Source organism: Monopterus albus, unplaced genomic scaffold, assembly GCF_001952655.1.
Source record: "Monopterus albus unplaced genomic scaffold, M_albus_1.0 scaffold35.1, whole genome shotgun sequence".
Classification (NCBI taxonomy): Eukaryota; Metazoa; Chordata; class Actinopteri; order Synbranchiformes; family Synbranchidae; genus Monopterus; species Monopterus albus.
The window spans coordinates 1926363-1941658 of record NW_018127915.1 but is presented as its reverse complement, the minus strand read 5'-3'; the positions used below and the strand labels follow the sequence as shown (position 1 = coordinate 1941658).

The 15296-nt window shown below is 40.6% G+C and overlaps 2 protein-coding genes across 2 annotated transcripts in view; one reads left to right on the top strand and one right to left on the bottom strand.

The window, feature by feature from the left end:
- Positions 1-5967, bottom strand: part of cramp1 (cramped chromatin regulator homolog 1) — a 12333-nt gene extending 6366 nt beyond the window's left edge. The window contains exons 1-10 of the mRNA XM_020597823.1: positions 5803-5967; positions 5041-5417; positions 3167-3369; positions 2816-2969; positions 2340-2423; positions 2095-2143; positions 1553-1638; positions 1047-1170; positions 367-448; positions 8-97 (exon numbers count right to left, since the gene is read on the bottom strand). Of these exons, the coding sequence (XP_020453479.1) occupies positions 8-97; positions 367-448; positions 1047-1170; positions 1553-1638; positions 2095-2143; positions 2340-2423; positions 2816-2969; positions 3167-3369; positions 5041-5417; positions 5803-5852 (1299 nt within the window). The 5' untranslated portion in view covers positions 5853-5967. The remainder of the gene's footprint in view (positions 1-7; positions 98-366; positions 449-1046; positions 1171-1552; positions 1639-2094; positions 2144-2339; positions 2424-2815; positions 2970-3166; positions 3370-5040; positions 5418-5802) is intronic.
- A 2218-nt stretch (positions 5968-8185) lies between these two features.
- On the top strand, positions 8186-12903 carry jpt2 (Jupiter microtubule associated homolog 2). Its single transcript, XM_020597752.1, has 5 exons — positions 8186-8385; positions 9266-9417; positions 9810-9961; positions 10713-10761; positions 11494-12903. The coding sequence occupies exons 1-5, from the start codon at positions 8330-8332 to the stop codon at positions 11730-11732; spliced, it is 648 nt and encodes a 215-aa protein (XP_020453408.1). The 5' UTR covers positions 8186-8329; the 3' UTR covers positions 11733-12903.
- Positions 12904-15296: the final 2393 nt, after the last annotated feature.

Below are 15296 nucleotides of genomic sequence, written 5' to 3'. Positions count from 1 at the left end.
CAGGAAAAAGAAAAAGCTCCTCTGGCTGGTTTTTGCTGGGACAGGCTGTGCTGGACTGGGCGCCCTCCAGAGCCTCCCGCTCCATGAGACTCTTAAGCTGACGCATCGGTGTTAAGAACCCAAATGAAACTGACAGGTATGTCCACTTACACTTTTACAGCTGAAGTGCAAAACTGCTCGTACAACAAAGATGATTGCAGTGGTTTTTACACTGGATGGTTGTAAACAACATGTTTAAGTTCACTGCTCCACTATCACATGATGACATTGCATCAAAAACATGCATTCTCATGCTCTGTGCATTTCTCTAAACTGAAAAGGAATCGATCTACAAAGTTGTTAACCAGATGATGCATTTAAGGATACAATGCGCTGGTCATGGTGTGCCCACTTCTGTTTCAGATAATCAATGAGACTGGAGACTTTCCTGTGAAGCTCCACCACCATCCTGAGTTGGAAAAGACACAAAAAGATAGTTGTTGATTTATAAGCTGCTGCAGTAAGATGTGTTGAACAGCACTGGGCCAAGTTGAATTTTATGCTCCTAACATATACACTGCTTGATGACACATTCATGTAAACTCCACCATCTGAAAACTGGGAGTCAGCTGCCAAAAAGCATTGCACTGATAAACTGTGCTGTCGAAAGATTGATCCAGAACATGACGACAAACAGGAATGTTGTGTAAAGAATAATACAATTATCCTTTCTTACATTATAAAGTATCTGAGACAAATGTCAGATGATGAATGAGGTCATTTAAAAGCAGTGTCTGCTTGTGACAGCATTATGACCTGAAAATAACAAATTTGGCCAAACAAAGTGGACTAAATGGATTTAGCAAATGTAATTCCTTAACCTCTAGAGTCCTGAGCTTTGGAAACCCAAGCTGTGCGGTCCTCATATGAGGACCGCACAGCTTGGGTTTCCAAAGCTCAGGACTCTAGAGGTTATAGAAAAATCTTGTGATATTTTATGGTATAAGCAGTTGAAAATATTTTGCTGCTTAATTCCTCTCAGACACTAGTTAATGAGTGTGCCTGACCTGAGCCGAGGGTTGTGGGCTAGACTTTGAACACGGGCCCAGGAATGGTTACTGCGTGGCTGAAGCTCAACTGCCACCTTCAGAGGTAATCGCACTGGCTTCTGGTCCTCTTCATCACTCACTCCTACCGAGACACAAAGATGCTGTAGAACTGACCGAGACAATGACAAAGCTGTTTTCTGAGGCAAGGTCGTGTGTTTTTAAAGAGGAAGAAAAGCATTCAGATAAAAAAAAAAAAAAAAAAAGGTTTCTCTAACTTTGGTACATGGATGTTCGTGAACAGAATACCAGTCATGTCCATCATCACCCTCCTGCTCCTCTTCCTCACTTTGCTCCCACAGAGTTACCATAGAAATGTCGCTATCCCACAGGCTACCATTGTTATTGCCATATAGCTCCACCCCCACAAACCCTGTGCTTCAACATTGCCATGTTTTGCATTTTTAGACGTGCATTTACTTTTTATGTATAGTATATGTTGGTTGTCTGTGCATGCACAAGCTCACCATCTGGGTCACAAAGTTTCTTCAGTGCACGGCACATGGGCGCTTTGATTCGTAGGTTCCTCCCTTTAGAGCGCACAGTGGTGGCCCTGGTCGAGCAGACAGAACAGGAGAGAAAGAGTCAGTGTTTTTAGATGCCAACTTTTCTGGATCACATTACACCTTTCAATGGAGAAGACAACTAACTGTGCAGCTGAACATCTGCTCATGGAATAGACTAAATAACAAAAACATTGTACATGCCATAATTTCACCATATTCCAAAATGTTTCCTTCGGGTGATTAGTGGTCTAGTTGTGATAAGTGTTCCTGCTGCTAATGCACTTCTTTTTTTATTTGGAGTAAATCACTATGACCTCAGACTGGTCTCTCACACTGAGGGTGATAACTTATGTGTTTCTAGATGTGATATAGAACTTAAAAAGAAAAACTGCATAACAATCCCAGATGTGTGCATTTAAACAGATCTTTTGCCATTGTATATGTTAAATAACACAAACAGTTAAACTAGACTATGTATTTTATCAATTCTACTACTAACTTACCCCTGCTGGATGAGTTCGTTCAGCTTTGCCACATTCTTATCATCCATTACTGTCAAAAGAAAAAAAAAACAAAGCTAGAGAGCTGTTTGTGACATCATCCCTCAGGAGCAGATGTCCCCACATGACCATGAGCATAGAGTGTTTAATCACATCCCTTGTGTCCCAAACTAAGAACAGGAACACACTCATGCACAAACAACCTTTAAAAAGACATGCATTCGAAACATGTCTAAGCCTTCACTTACATCCTCCAACTTTTTTGCGGAGCTCAGCGTAGCAGATGAGACCATACAGTTCTTGAGAGGATTTCTTCAGCACTCGGGAGTACACTGAGAAGAAAAGGGGGCACAAGTCACAACACTGCTGTAACCAGCAATGCATGAGGCGTGTGTGTTACATAAAGATAAAACACAGTGATCCTAAGGGATTTCTGAAAGGTAAAGGGGTTCCAGTTTATGTCTCGCTGCCTAAGACAGACCTACAGTACATAAACAATTTCAATCCCCAGGACACATACCACTGCCATGCTAACTTTCCTGGTAGCTCTAACAGACATACAGAATAAGTGAGACAAGATAAAATACTGTGTAAGCTGCACATAAATGTTGGAGCTCCAACTTAAAATAAATAAATAAATACTGTGTATTAAACTGTATTTGACTATATTAACATCAAACTAGTCCCACTTGTTGCTGGGTGACAAAGATTTTGGGCAGCTCACCATTGGCAAAGTCAATGTGTTTGGAGATCTTGTGCCAGGTGCGGTAGTAAAAGTGGCGGACTTGCTCCTTGTTCTTCACCATGTTGGCTGGCTTGCCTCTCTTCTTGTACTTCATTGCAATGTTGTTCTGGATAGCCTCAAAATCTTTCCCATGCTAGAAATGAGAGGAACAGAGGAGAGTATGAAATGTGAAAAGACACACGAAAAGATGTTTTACTTTAAAATGTCCTGTGATACATAATACAGTATAACTGGCAACAATTTAGGTCATAGTTTGTGCCACATAAGATAGTACTCATTTATCATTTACTGTAAAACTATTTGGCACTGTCTACTTGGTTCTACTCTTACCTCATAGAGCCCCTCAAAGAAGCTGTTTTTGTCTTCTGCACTCCAAGACTCCCACTGCCGACGGGCCCTTTTCTGGTTACCAGCTTGCTCCTCTTTCTCAGCACACCCTTGGCCCTTGGAGGACTTAGACACTCCCCCTGTGGAGCCGACCATAGGCCCTGACTGTCCCACTGCCCCTTGGGAGGAAGAACCAATCTCAGCCCCTGTGGTAGACAGAGCGAGCCCACAAACTCAATGCTCATGAAAACATGCAGAGGAAAAACAACTTAAATATTACAGTAAAAAAAAATGTCAAGATTAGTACAAATGTTTGCTTGACCACCCCGGCTGTTTTTATAGCATGGAAATAAAAATACAATTGTAGTTCTGAGGTGTGGGATTTGGGAGAGGTAACACAAAGCCACCCACTGCCAATACAGCGCACAACCTGCAGAGCTTCTCCTTCTGTGGTTCAGCTTTGGCAAGGAGGCAGGGAAAGCAATCAGTCCCTACAGCTAGGTCTGAAGTACGCACGTCCAAAACCAACTCGTTGTGGGCTCCAATGGCCAAGTTTACCCCAGAACACAACGCAATGCCAGGAGACATTAACACGAACACCAAGACAGTTGCTTCTGCAGCACTGTGCTGTGTTAAGGCAGCTGTATTTTCAGGCAAACAGGTGTTCATTTACAAGTGCAAATGTGTATCTGGCTCATAGACGGTAGCGTAGGCGTCTATCAAAAAAGATGTGCATCAATACCACATCATATCAAATAAGTAGGGCTTCCTTGGTCAACTGATCAAAACTTGGGCAATCTAAATATATCTGATGAAACAATCAGTGTATCTTTTTCACAGCTGCGAAAGGAACCCACAGGTCATACCTGTCAGAGTACACTAATTCACCAACATACTTCTGTCTGATTCAAGTCCAAGCAATTCTTAGAAGAAAAACTCAAATATTGCTGTTGCAGAGAAGTGCAATTATACACAAAAAAAAGGCAAATACAAAATCCTCCAGAAAGGAAGATTTAGGCTACAGTGACAGGCTCCCAGCCCAGGTGAACAGAAACCACCTCAGTAATGTAACTTTCAATTGTACTGTCCCGCCTTTCTTTGCCTTTCGTGACACTGGTCATATACGAGGAACCAGAAGGTGTTCAAGAAACAAGACTGCATTCAATTAGTATTAAGCATGATAATGCATAATCAACAAGGTAATTCTTTAGTGTATTCAAAAAGTGAGTGAATTCCATTGCTCAGACACCTCAGTATTACAAAGTCAATTCACCACTGACACTGCAAGTTACTACAGAGCTGGGCATAAGTCAGATTTGCAAAAGACAACCAGTAGAGCACCAGAACAATTACAATTTGTATCTGAGGTTGACTAAAATGAGAATGCACCACTGAAGCATGTTGTTTGTTTATTTACTATTGTTTGTTGTATCATGTGCATCTGAAAATAGTGGATCAGTAGGTCAGTTAAAGTGTTGTCTGAAGGCATAAAAGTCATCCTGTTCTTTTTTTCTATTCCCAAAAAATGCAATAACAAAAGGAAACTTAAGCAAGAACCTTTCATACTGAAGTCCTGCGTTTAATTTCCCCTACACTACCTTGATATTGTGTTTTTAAAGTTTCTTAGAAATTTTGACTAAAATAATCAAATGACATCATAATTTAAATTTGATCTCTCTACCTTTTCACAGAACTGTTAGGATGGTGTTGCAACTGGTGCTGGAGCTACCAGAAGTCTACCCTGCCTACAACTCTACCAGTAGTCCAGAGGGAATACAGCAACTAAAACATCATCAGTTAAGCCATAACAAATAAACAGGAGGAGACACCCTGCTAATTCCACCTACACACATTCTTAACTGAATTGGTCACGGTACCTTTCGATTTTGCCCCGCCATGTCCATTGATGGTTGAGCCGATTGAATCCTTCCGGATACGTTTACTCGGAGGTCGAACGCTTGATCGGAGAAAATGATGCTGGTCGTGACACGGGGGGGCGGGCTCCGCTGAGCTCTGGGGCTGCTGGCTCGAGGCTGGACCGGTTCGGTTCGGTGGAGAGGCAGGGAGGACTGGGGCTAGACCGACGCTGAGACCCGTGGCTGATGGATTAAGAATTTCCACTCCGTCGTCTCCCTTTGTACTGCGCTCCTCGCTCGCCTGCTCTCCGCTCTCCTCCTCGTCGCAACCTTCGGGCTTTCTGGACGGATTCCTCTTCCCATCGACACCGATCCCCTCCCTGGAGCCCGGTGTCATACTGCCAAAACACAATCGGAGAAAATTTGTCATATTAGGAGCAAAGCTGTGTGCAAAATTAACTTCTAAACACGACGTTCACTGTCTCTCAACATGGCCGCCGCCGCTGTTTGTTTCAAATCCCCTCTCCAGTCCCGACAAAACAACACCAAATATATGCATTTAATGTCTTGAGATAAATTATATTCAACAACCAAAAGAGTTTAGTAACTGACGGCAGTGTTTTACCAAGTGTCTTTAGGCTCCGAAGGGAAATATTTCAGGCTGAATTTCAACTAAATTCAAATGCGAGCGCTTTTCAGTTTAGCGCCCTGCAGAAACGACAACGAAAATACCTCGGTGCATTAGACCTCTAAATAAAGTGTTAATTTCAAATATAATTTTACCCATTTTCGTACTCTTCGGTAGTAGGCGAGGTTTTCTTTCTCTTCACCATGGGTCCGACCGGTTATATTGGCAATTACTGATCAAATTGAGCATAATAAAACCCAGACGGATCTCTCTGCTTTCTGCCCTCTCCTTGCTCCAGCTTCCACTGAGCTGAACTCTGCGCAGTTCAACTGTTTTCTATCAGCAACAACATTACTCAATGCTTCTTTGCAACAAGAAATAAAACTATAAAACCAATTACAACTGTAAGATATTGACTCTATGCACTGAATAATTTACAGTGACACATGTCATGTGAGCTCGTGTGAATTGATAAGCATAGGTAGTTTTAATAACCCGTGTGCAAGTGGACTTTGCTTGTCACTACGTCACCATTGCCTGCAGAAATTGTCTGCAAAACAATGTATTTCATGTACATCCTGCAACTGTAAGGCTTTGAGACAACACTCTATTTTCTAACACTACTATGAGCTCATACAAAAAACGAATCAACGAGTCAATATCAGAACCAGGTTTATGTGAAAGCTGCACATCACGATGGTGTATTACATCTGTAAAATTGTGTTACAACTTAATGTGTAAACATCACAAAATTCATAATGTACTTGTTCGATTGTTACCCACTAAATGGTTTATTTCTGAAGAATCAGGAGGATGGTAACACAAATGGACGACAGCAATAAACAGCTAAACAACAAAGAGTAACTGGACAAGAGTATCTCGAGTCGTTTTCAGACTAGGGACATTTTCAGACTAGGAAAATCTTTTTCTTTCAAATCCCTGATTTGTGTCACCTAAACGCTACTTCTTAGACAACTTCAACCAGCTACAAAAGATAACTGACAGCCTTTACAGCCCGAAATTACTAATTGGTCATGTTACTTTTACAGTGTTGTAAGTTAGTAAATTAATGTTTACCTGCGCTCCTCAGACCATAAATCTTAAAGTTATTGTAAAATTGATGGTCTGATGAAACGTTAATGTAACTTATATTCTGTTTAAAAATATTGTTTTCCATTGTAATGAGGCTATCTAAAATGTACCGACAACACATCTAGATATATTACACAGTTACAGTACCGGTCCTGAAAGCAAAACCTTAGTGATGTTAGCAGTCTAACCGCGGATCTGATACTTGTCCTCAAGGTTAACGTTGCTTTAGAAATGCATTGTGGTATAGGTTAGTTATTTACAGCTGTCGTTAACTTTGTGTAACAAGCAGTTCAACGTGTCCCCCAATACATAACGTGGCTCCTAGCATAGCTGCTGTCGTTGGCTAGCTAACGTTAACGTTATGGTAGTCAAACAAGCCAGAGCGCTAAAAAAAACAGCTTGTAGCATAATACTTATTTTATGCAAAGCCTCAAACTGTTTGTTAGACTGATAGCATTGTCAAACTATAAGCATTACCTGAAGTGGAAGCCTGTTGTTGATATGTTCAATCGTCAAACAGACTAGCATTGCTAGCTCACAGAAAACCTCCTACTTGCTACCACTGACAGTTCCGACTGATCGATTGTCCACGCGCTTTGGCACGCCCACTACAAATCGAAAACAAAGCCTATGATTGGTCAGAAATACACAAAGAGACGTTAGGTTTGACTGACAGCTGCCTCAGCCAATTGCCAGTGAGAAAAACCCTACGTCGGACCAATTCCTATTCTTTTCCTGTCATGCCTAATAGGTTTCCCGAAAGTCATGATCAAAATTCAAAACCAGTTTGACACTTCAATAATCTAAGGCTTTTGCTGAGTAAATAAGCGTTATTTCCGCGAGATTGGATCACCGCAATGGAGTTTCTGGCATTCTAAAAAAAAAATATGCCCCGCCCCAAAATTGATTGACATTTTGAAGACCCAAGCAATAGGAGGAACTAATAGGGTACACTTGAATTTTTCATGGCGTACGCCGAAAATACCCCGGTTGAGCGGATTCAGAATTTGATATTTATGACATACAAAAACACTGACATGGTTCCAACGCGTAGGCTATAAAGCACACAGAATACAGCACAAGAAGATTTTATTGCAATAGCATCTGATATTTATTTGACATGCTATCTCAAGACTCATCCCATGTTACTCTTGTCCTGGCTAAACGCCCCGACAAAAAAAAACAAGTATCACAAATCTGGGTTAAATAACGGGTGCGGTTGTTTAATGTTTGTATGACAAAGCAGCAGGGTGGAGCTTTCAGCTTTTCTACATAAGACATGTTAAAACAAATCACATATATTCAGCAGATGTATACATCACACGTTGCTGTTGTGAACAATGACTAGGTTTACCTCAAAAGAGTTCTACCCACTGGATTACGTAGTCAGTCTTATCTGGAGGGATGCCGGGTACACTGAAACGACCGTACCTCTTCACTCAGCAGCTTGGCAGAGGGCCAGTTATTCTTGGGTGGACTGAAATTGCTCACTACGGAGTTTTGTTGAGCACACGCAGGCAGGAGGAACTTAATGGTCGTCTAGTTGGCTAACTAGAGAAGTTATCTTCGGAAACTCAAACCAAAACCATCATGACTTCAACTAACATGTTTCAAGGGTTGGATGATGCTGCAAAAACCAGTTCTAGGTGAATCATATAATATTTATAGTCATGTAGTTGTTATTGTGAACGAAATGTCAAACTGTGTCTTATTTCGACCGTATGTAGCCGCTCTATCAGCTAGTAGGTTATTTCAATGTAACGTTAGGTTAACATTATTTGACGGGAGCTCTTTGTTGTTTTTGCACCATCACTTTTTCTACTAATGCCCTCACACATAGTGCTAGCACTAAGCCAAATATGTGTGCTCACTCAAGTTGCGCTAGCTTGATTTGATGTGTCTTCCGTTAGCAAACTTAAGAGTTGAGAATTAGCTTTGAAGCTAACAACCAGGCGTTGTCTGCTGCGCCTGCGGAAGTGTGAAAGCCCTTTCTGTTCTTTGTAGTCGCCAGCAGCCTCGTTATCGTGTCTTCTGGCAGTAATTAGCTACGTGTGAAATGATAACGTACAATTAAACAGAGTTTTCACACGTATGGCACCGTTCCTGGGTATGTAACTAAGTTAAATAACCTTTGGCTGCGTCTGCTTAGGCTGTCTTCTGTAGTGTAACGTTAACATATACCCTGGTTAAGAGTTGCCTGCTGTTTTCCACCTGTCTTCTTTATGTGCCACGTTACAAAAGCTCGTGTTTACAGTAATCACTGAACCTTCGTGTCACCAAGACATTATAAACCGTGTCCATGTTTACTTTTGGCAATAATGAACCCATCTTCTGATAACTGTATACACTGTAATAATTCAACATGATGATAATAATAATGCACATTAACATGTATAATTTAATAAGGTTATGCCTGAGTAAAAATCTATTTCAGTTTGAAGTCTGTCATTGCCATACTTGTATAAGGTAATTCATACTAATGAGGATTCTTTGCAAGTTGTACTAAAATCCTTCATCTTTCTCCAGGGTGTTGCAGCCTCCTGGAGGTGGTTCCAGTAACCTGTTTGGTGGCTATGAAGACAATTCTGCATCACCAAGAAGATCTGGCAAGATGGCTTCTGATATTTTTGGTCCACCAGAGGCTGCTCAGAATGTACCCAGGCGCTCCAATCCTCCAGGTCAGACCAGCCTGTCTGGGCTAATGGATGTGCTAAGGCAGGCCAGTCAAAGCATCTATCAATGTCCAGGGTGTGAAAATTGTTACTATAATGTCACAATTCCTGTATGAACACTTTTATTGTTCTCTGTGCTTGACTGTATTCCACCTCCAGATTTTGTTAAGTACCTGTTACTGTCAAATATATTTTCAGCCCTGTCTGCTGTTGAAATATGTTCTAGGTTTCCAGGCAGACAAAGATTGCAGGGACACAGGCAGCCAGTTTTATATGACAGGCTGTGGCCTTTAGCATCCCTAAAATCCTAAGAGATTTGCTGCCACTGTAGTATGTGTATAGTATATGAGACAATATTTTGCTTATGTGACAACATCATTGGTTAATATTTTAAATAGGTGGGAAGAGCAGTGGAATATTCGGGGATCCTGATCATCCAGCTCAACCACAGAGAACTGTACCTCCAGGTGGACAGGCCAGCAACATATTTGGGGCTGCAGAAAGTGCACCTACCCAAAGCTCAAGCCGAGGTCATCCAAATAAGCCAAAGGTAGGCCACGCAACTTTGACTATGCTTGAATAATTTTTTTAAATTCATTTTCATTTCATTTCACTCTTGACAATAAAACACCAGCTAGTGAGCCTTCAAAGGAATGCTTCACCCTAAATTAAAAATGCATTAACTGTCTCTTCATTGTTAGGATCCAAATTTTTCATTCATTATGTCATTGATCTTACATTTAACCTCGTTCAGGAGCACATCCGCTGTGTCACCTTCTATCAAGCAGTTTTCTTCATGGATCAATAGTGTTTTGCAGCAAGAACCACTGTTGCAATGGGCTGCAGAGTCCATTGCAGCATCGTTAGTAAGGACAGAAATAAATTCCAAATGACCACTTGAAATAGTTACAGGTTATTTACCTGTTTTCTGTAAACATGCTGTTGGTGTCAGTTTTTGTATTCTGTACAGCTTTCTGCACTCTTGGAAAGCACAGAAGAAGCATGTAAACATACTTGGTAAAATGTTTTTATAAAGACTTTGGACATGGATTCTGCAGCTGTATGTTACTGTGCTTGGTTTCACTTGCAGGCCTTTTTACTGGCAGAGTAGGGGACCTTCTTAACAGTATCACCAATATCAACATTATTTATGATAACTGTTTCTCACTAAAGCTCTTTAGAGTGGACCCTTGGTCATGGAAATTGCACTGATTTGCAGAATTTGCACTGTTGCTTTAGCCTGAATTGGACCCATCTCCAATCTTCCAATCTGTTTTTTTTTTTTGTTTTTTTTTATACAGGACAATCTAATTGTTGGACCTGAACCTGAACCTGAACCTGAACCACCAGGTGAGTTTGTGGAACAGATAATGCCCATGTGAAGTCTTTTGGAAGATTTCTGAAAAATGCTGAATCATATTAGTCACTGTTTCATTTAAAGAGCCTCTATTAATAGAGCGGTCTTGCCCATTTCCCTTTTCTCTTGGTCCTCCTGTTCATATCATGGTGAATTTAATACTAAACTTTGTATGTCTTTAGTTAAAGATAAAATATGTGATATTTAGACTGTAAGTGCTTAGCTAAAGCTCAATTTAAACTTCTATGTAAAGGAGTTATGCTATGGCAGCACAACACAAATCTTAAAGAATAAATTCAACTGCAAGTGTGCTGCTCTTTGTGACCTTTGCCATCTCACAGTGAATGAAACAAGCGTGTTTGTTCAGTAACAAGACAAGGGGCACTCTCCCACCATCCATCATATTACGACATGAAAGAAAAGCAGTAAACACAGTTACTGGGGGGAATATGATACATCCATGTTACGCTGGTCATCACCAGGTGAAATTTGATGCCACGTTTTCTATAGCAAGGCTGTTGTTAGCCTCTTGTTTGAAGCATAAAATTGGCTTCAGTAACTATAAAGTGCATGTACCAGCTCCATACCAGTATATCATTAACTCCACACTCTAACTTTATTAATTCCACTTGAATCTCAAATGTGATTTCCTTAATGCATTTAAGGTGGAAATGTCTTAAATTTTAGGCTACAATTCTCTGAAACACTTTTCCTCTATCCTCAAGCTCCTGAAGCCAAGGTCAGCCATCCTGAGGTGAAGCAAGAAACTGCTCCCCCAGCTCCCATGCCAGCTAAGGAAGAACCTGTTGCAATCTCACCCCCTCCAGTGCCTGAGCCCTCTTCTCCATCACCTCCTGATGAGACTTCATTGAAGAACCACGAGCCTCACCTGGGACCCAGGCCTCGTTCTCACAACAGGGTTCTCAACCCACCTGGAGGAAAGTCTAGTGTGGTATTCTACTGATGATCTGAACACACCACTCGTCCCTGTTTGTGTCCATACACTCTCTGTCTGCTCCCCTGTTAATCTTCTCTCATTCCAGCACCCCTCTCTCCACGATTATTTCACGTCTACATCTAAATAGACCAGGAATTTTTGTTCTTCCCATCATATTCCTGCACTTTTAGTCCTCTTTCCAGCTCCCAGCTTTTTGTCCAAATCTTCATTTTCTTCTTCACTGAAACCTGCAATCATACACTCACCATCCAATCAATCTGTACTGCTGTTCAATCTCAGTACTGTGGTAAATGTATTCACTGCTTCTGTTTACAAGCATGTCTAAATTTAGTTGGAGGCACGGTTTGTTATTTTAAAAACGGGTTTCAAGACACATTTAGATGTTGAAAGGAGCTTTAAATAGTTGTGCATTCAAATGATCTACTGTGACTAAAATCCTCACAGCAGAAAATTGCTCAGATTTCTTTGTAAGCTACATTGTTCATAGACAGGAGAAGATACCTAGATCTTGCAAACAATGAAAATGTTTTTTTTGTTTTTTTTTTAATATATATATGTATATGCTGCCTAATCCTTATTGGATGACTACATGAAACCTCTTGTTTGGCAGTTATTGAATATAATGCAAGTGTTGGACAATGACTAATGGCAGTATAATCAGAAGCCTTTATATGAGCTGAGCATTCTTTCTGGCCTTGTCCCTGATTTAATCACATCTACATCAGTGATCTGCTGTCAGAGCACACACTCGGTTCAGGGAGAGATACCAAAAATTGACCTTGAAACAAAGATGGATGAATGCACTTATTTAATCCCAGATGTTTCTGCTTCCTAAAAGAAAATTCCATTCTGATTTAATGTGAATGTATTGTCCAGGTACTTTCTGCTTTGTCCTCATTGCTTTATCTGAGAACATGCCTTTTTTTTTGCTTGGGGTAGACCTCTGTTTATGTTTTAAATTAAAACGGCTGAAGACAAGTGAACTCTGGACACACGCGTGGCCTGCCTGAGTCCATGTGGGCTCATTGATAATCACCTTTTCACCCACTTCATGATGCACATTTGTGGTATTCTGGTGCCAGCCTGTCCCCTGCGTGTTGGTGTGCCTGGCAGGCAATGAGTGTAGCAGAAGACAGAAATCCTGTGTATTGCAATAAACTGTTATTTTGCATTTTGAGTTTGTTTGTTTGTTTTTCCAAAAATACCGAGATAACACTTTGCAGAGTATTAGAGATTCAGTAGCAGCTATTAAAGAGGATGGAGTTAGTGAAATGTTTGTTACACTGATGCTTTGGTGTAGCTGTGTTCATTGGCAGCACTCTATGCAAGCAACTTGTTCTATATTACTTTTGCTCCACCTCAACACTGTGCATCCTGTGACTCATTAGCAGAAGGCGAACACATCAGAAGCTGAGAAATCCTCTTTCTCCAGGGAGTTTAACTTCTGCCCAGAATCTCTGAGAAAGTTCAGTACAAAGCCTCGTACTGTGCTTATTTCAGTTAAAACTGTTTATATCATATTAACGGATGTTTTCTACACAACATTCAAGGTTGTGACATCTTTCATGTCTGTTGTAATGTCTTTACGTAGGCAATAAGGAGTCATGATGTCTTAAATACAGTTTAGATAAGACCCCGCCAAACCTTGGTGTGACAGTGATCAAGTAAATTCAATGAGAAAAGATTTTTCTAATCTGTTTTACTGCTCCAACCAGCCTAAGTTTGTTTTGTCTACTCTGGCGTAATACCAAGCAGTAGCCATAAAGCCAGTATGGTTTGTGGGTTTCCAAGGACCATCCACCTTCTGTGTAAGTCACAAGAAAACTAATGGGTGGTGTGATATTTAAATACTAACATTTCACTGCCACCTACTGAAAGAAACAAGGAAGTTCACCTGAAGATTTCTGCTGACTTAAAGGATACCAACTGACAATAGGACATGTAGTTCACAGATTTTTGGTTTTCATTAATTAAATTACATAGCTGATGCACAAGGCTTGAAGACTTGCTGATATGTATAATATAAATTAATACTGGTTTCTTGCTCTCAACTGTCATGTGAGGTTTTGTAAGTTAGACCTCATTACAGGTCTATGACTGAAGCCCAGAGAGTCGATGTGACCTGTTGTGTTCAGTCAGTTTAGCGCAACAAGTCTGAAAAGATAAAATATGATGCTGATGTTTTCATGGTTTTATTTTATCTGCATAAATTGACCATTTATGTCATGTATAGGTTGAAATACTCCAGTGAGTGGATTGTTAAAGGTGCAGTGGTTTCATCATAGTACACAACACATTTTTGGCTGAAGTTTTTTTTCTATTTTTACATTTTGATGTGATATTTAGTTGAAGAGGTTCGTTGAATATGTTGGTAGTTAAGATGTATTTGACATAGGAGCTGTATGCCCTTTTGTCAGTGCATTTATTATGCTTCATTGACTCTCCTTGTCTCCATTGCAAATCCTCCCAACTAGAAAAGAGAGCCCAAGTTACACTTGTCTCACAGAAGGGAACCTGAAGTGAAAGATATTTGCTTTCAAGCACTTCCCTTCTATAACATTTTATTGTCTGGCAGTGATTTTTGCATGTTTTGTGTGCATGTGTGGTCCTGTCTGGGCAGTTCTGTAACTAACTTTTTTCATATATTAAGATGTTGTTTTTTTCAGGCATCGATTCTGATCCCTTAATGATGATTTTACAGTTTTTCTTTATCGCTTTCATTCATTTCTCACAACAGAACTGCATTTCTCAGAACTACTCGTTCAACCGTCAGATTCTGTTGTCAGTTGTTCACATCATATCAGCAATTTCTTGTTGTTTCCATCAAATTGCAATTGCTTTTGGACAACATGCAAGTGGTTCTGTACATCTGTCAGCTGTTTTGGACAGTTCTTGTTGCTTTTGTCCAGCTGTGCAAAATAACTTGTCCTGGTTCTCAGCTGAAATGTCACAACCACCAAACCAATTAGTCTTTTTTTCAGGTTGGAAGTCTGTACTATCAAAATGAGTGAACATGTTCTCAGAATTGTATGTCTGTACAGATTTCTACAAAGTGTGAGTAGATGTTTGCTAAGAAATATGTCCAGAATTGAGAAATTGCTCTCAGGTGAGTTTTCACCTTCGTTAACGAAGAGAACCACCTCACAACTTCATATACTTGGATGAGGCTGGCTTCAACCTGGCCAAAGGCAGAAGGCGTGGTAGAAATCTAATCGGCCAGAGAGCTACTGTTGATGTCCCAGGCCAACGGGGAGGAAACATCACTATGTGTGCTGCTATGTCAGACCAAGGTGTGCTAGCTCATATTCCTATTATGGGACCGTACAACACACAGCATCTCCTTACATTCTTAGACAATCTCTATAGAAATGTCATTCCTGAAGAGGAGAGGGACCTCAATCAAGATGATGTACCAAAGTATGTAGTAATTTGTGATAATGTCAGTTTCCATCGCTCTGACAACATCAGGCAGTGGTTTGTCCACCACCGCAGGATGCTGATTGAATTCCTTCCACCCTACTCCCCATTCCTGAACCCAATTGAAGAGTTTTTCTCGGCTTGGCGGTGGAA

Coding starts and splice junctions, on each gene's coding strand:
- jpt2 (XM_020597752.1), top strand. CDS start 8,330: ATGACTTCAACTAACATGTTTCAAGGGTTGGATGATGCTGCAAAAACC. Junction 9,418..9,809: donor CAGGCGCTCCAATCCTCCAG/GTCAGACCAGCC, acceptor TATTTTAAATAG/GTGGGAAGAGCAGTGGAATA. Junction 9,962..10,712: donor GTCATCCAAATAAGCCAAAG/GTAGGCCACGCA, acceptor TTTTTTATACAG/GACAATCTAATTGTTGGACC.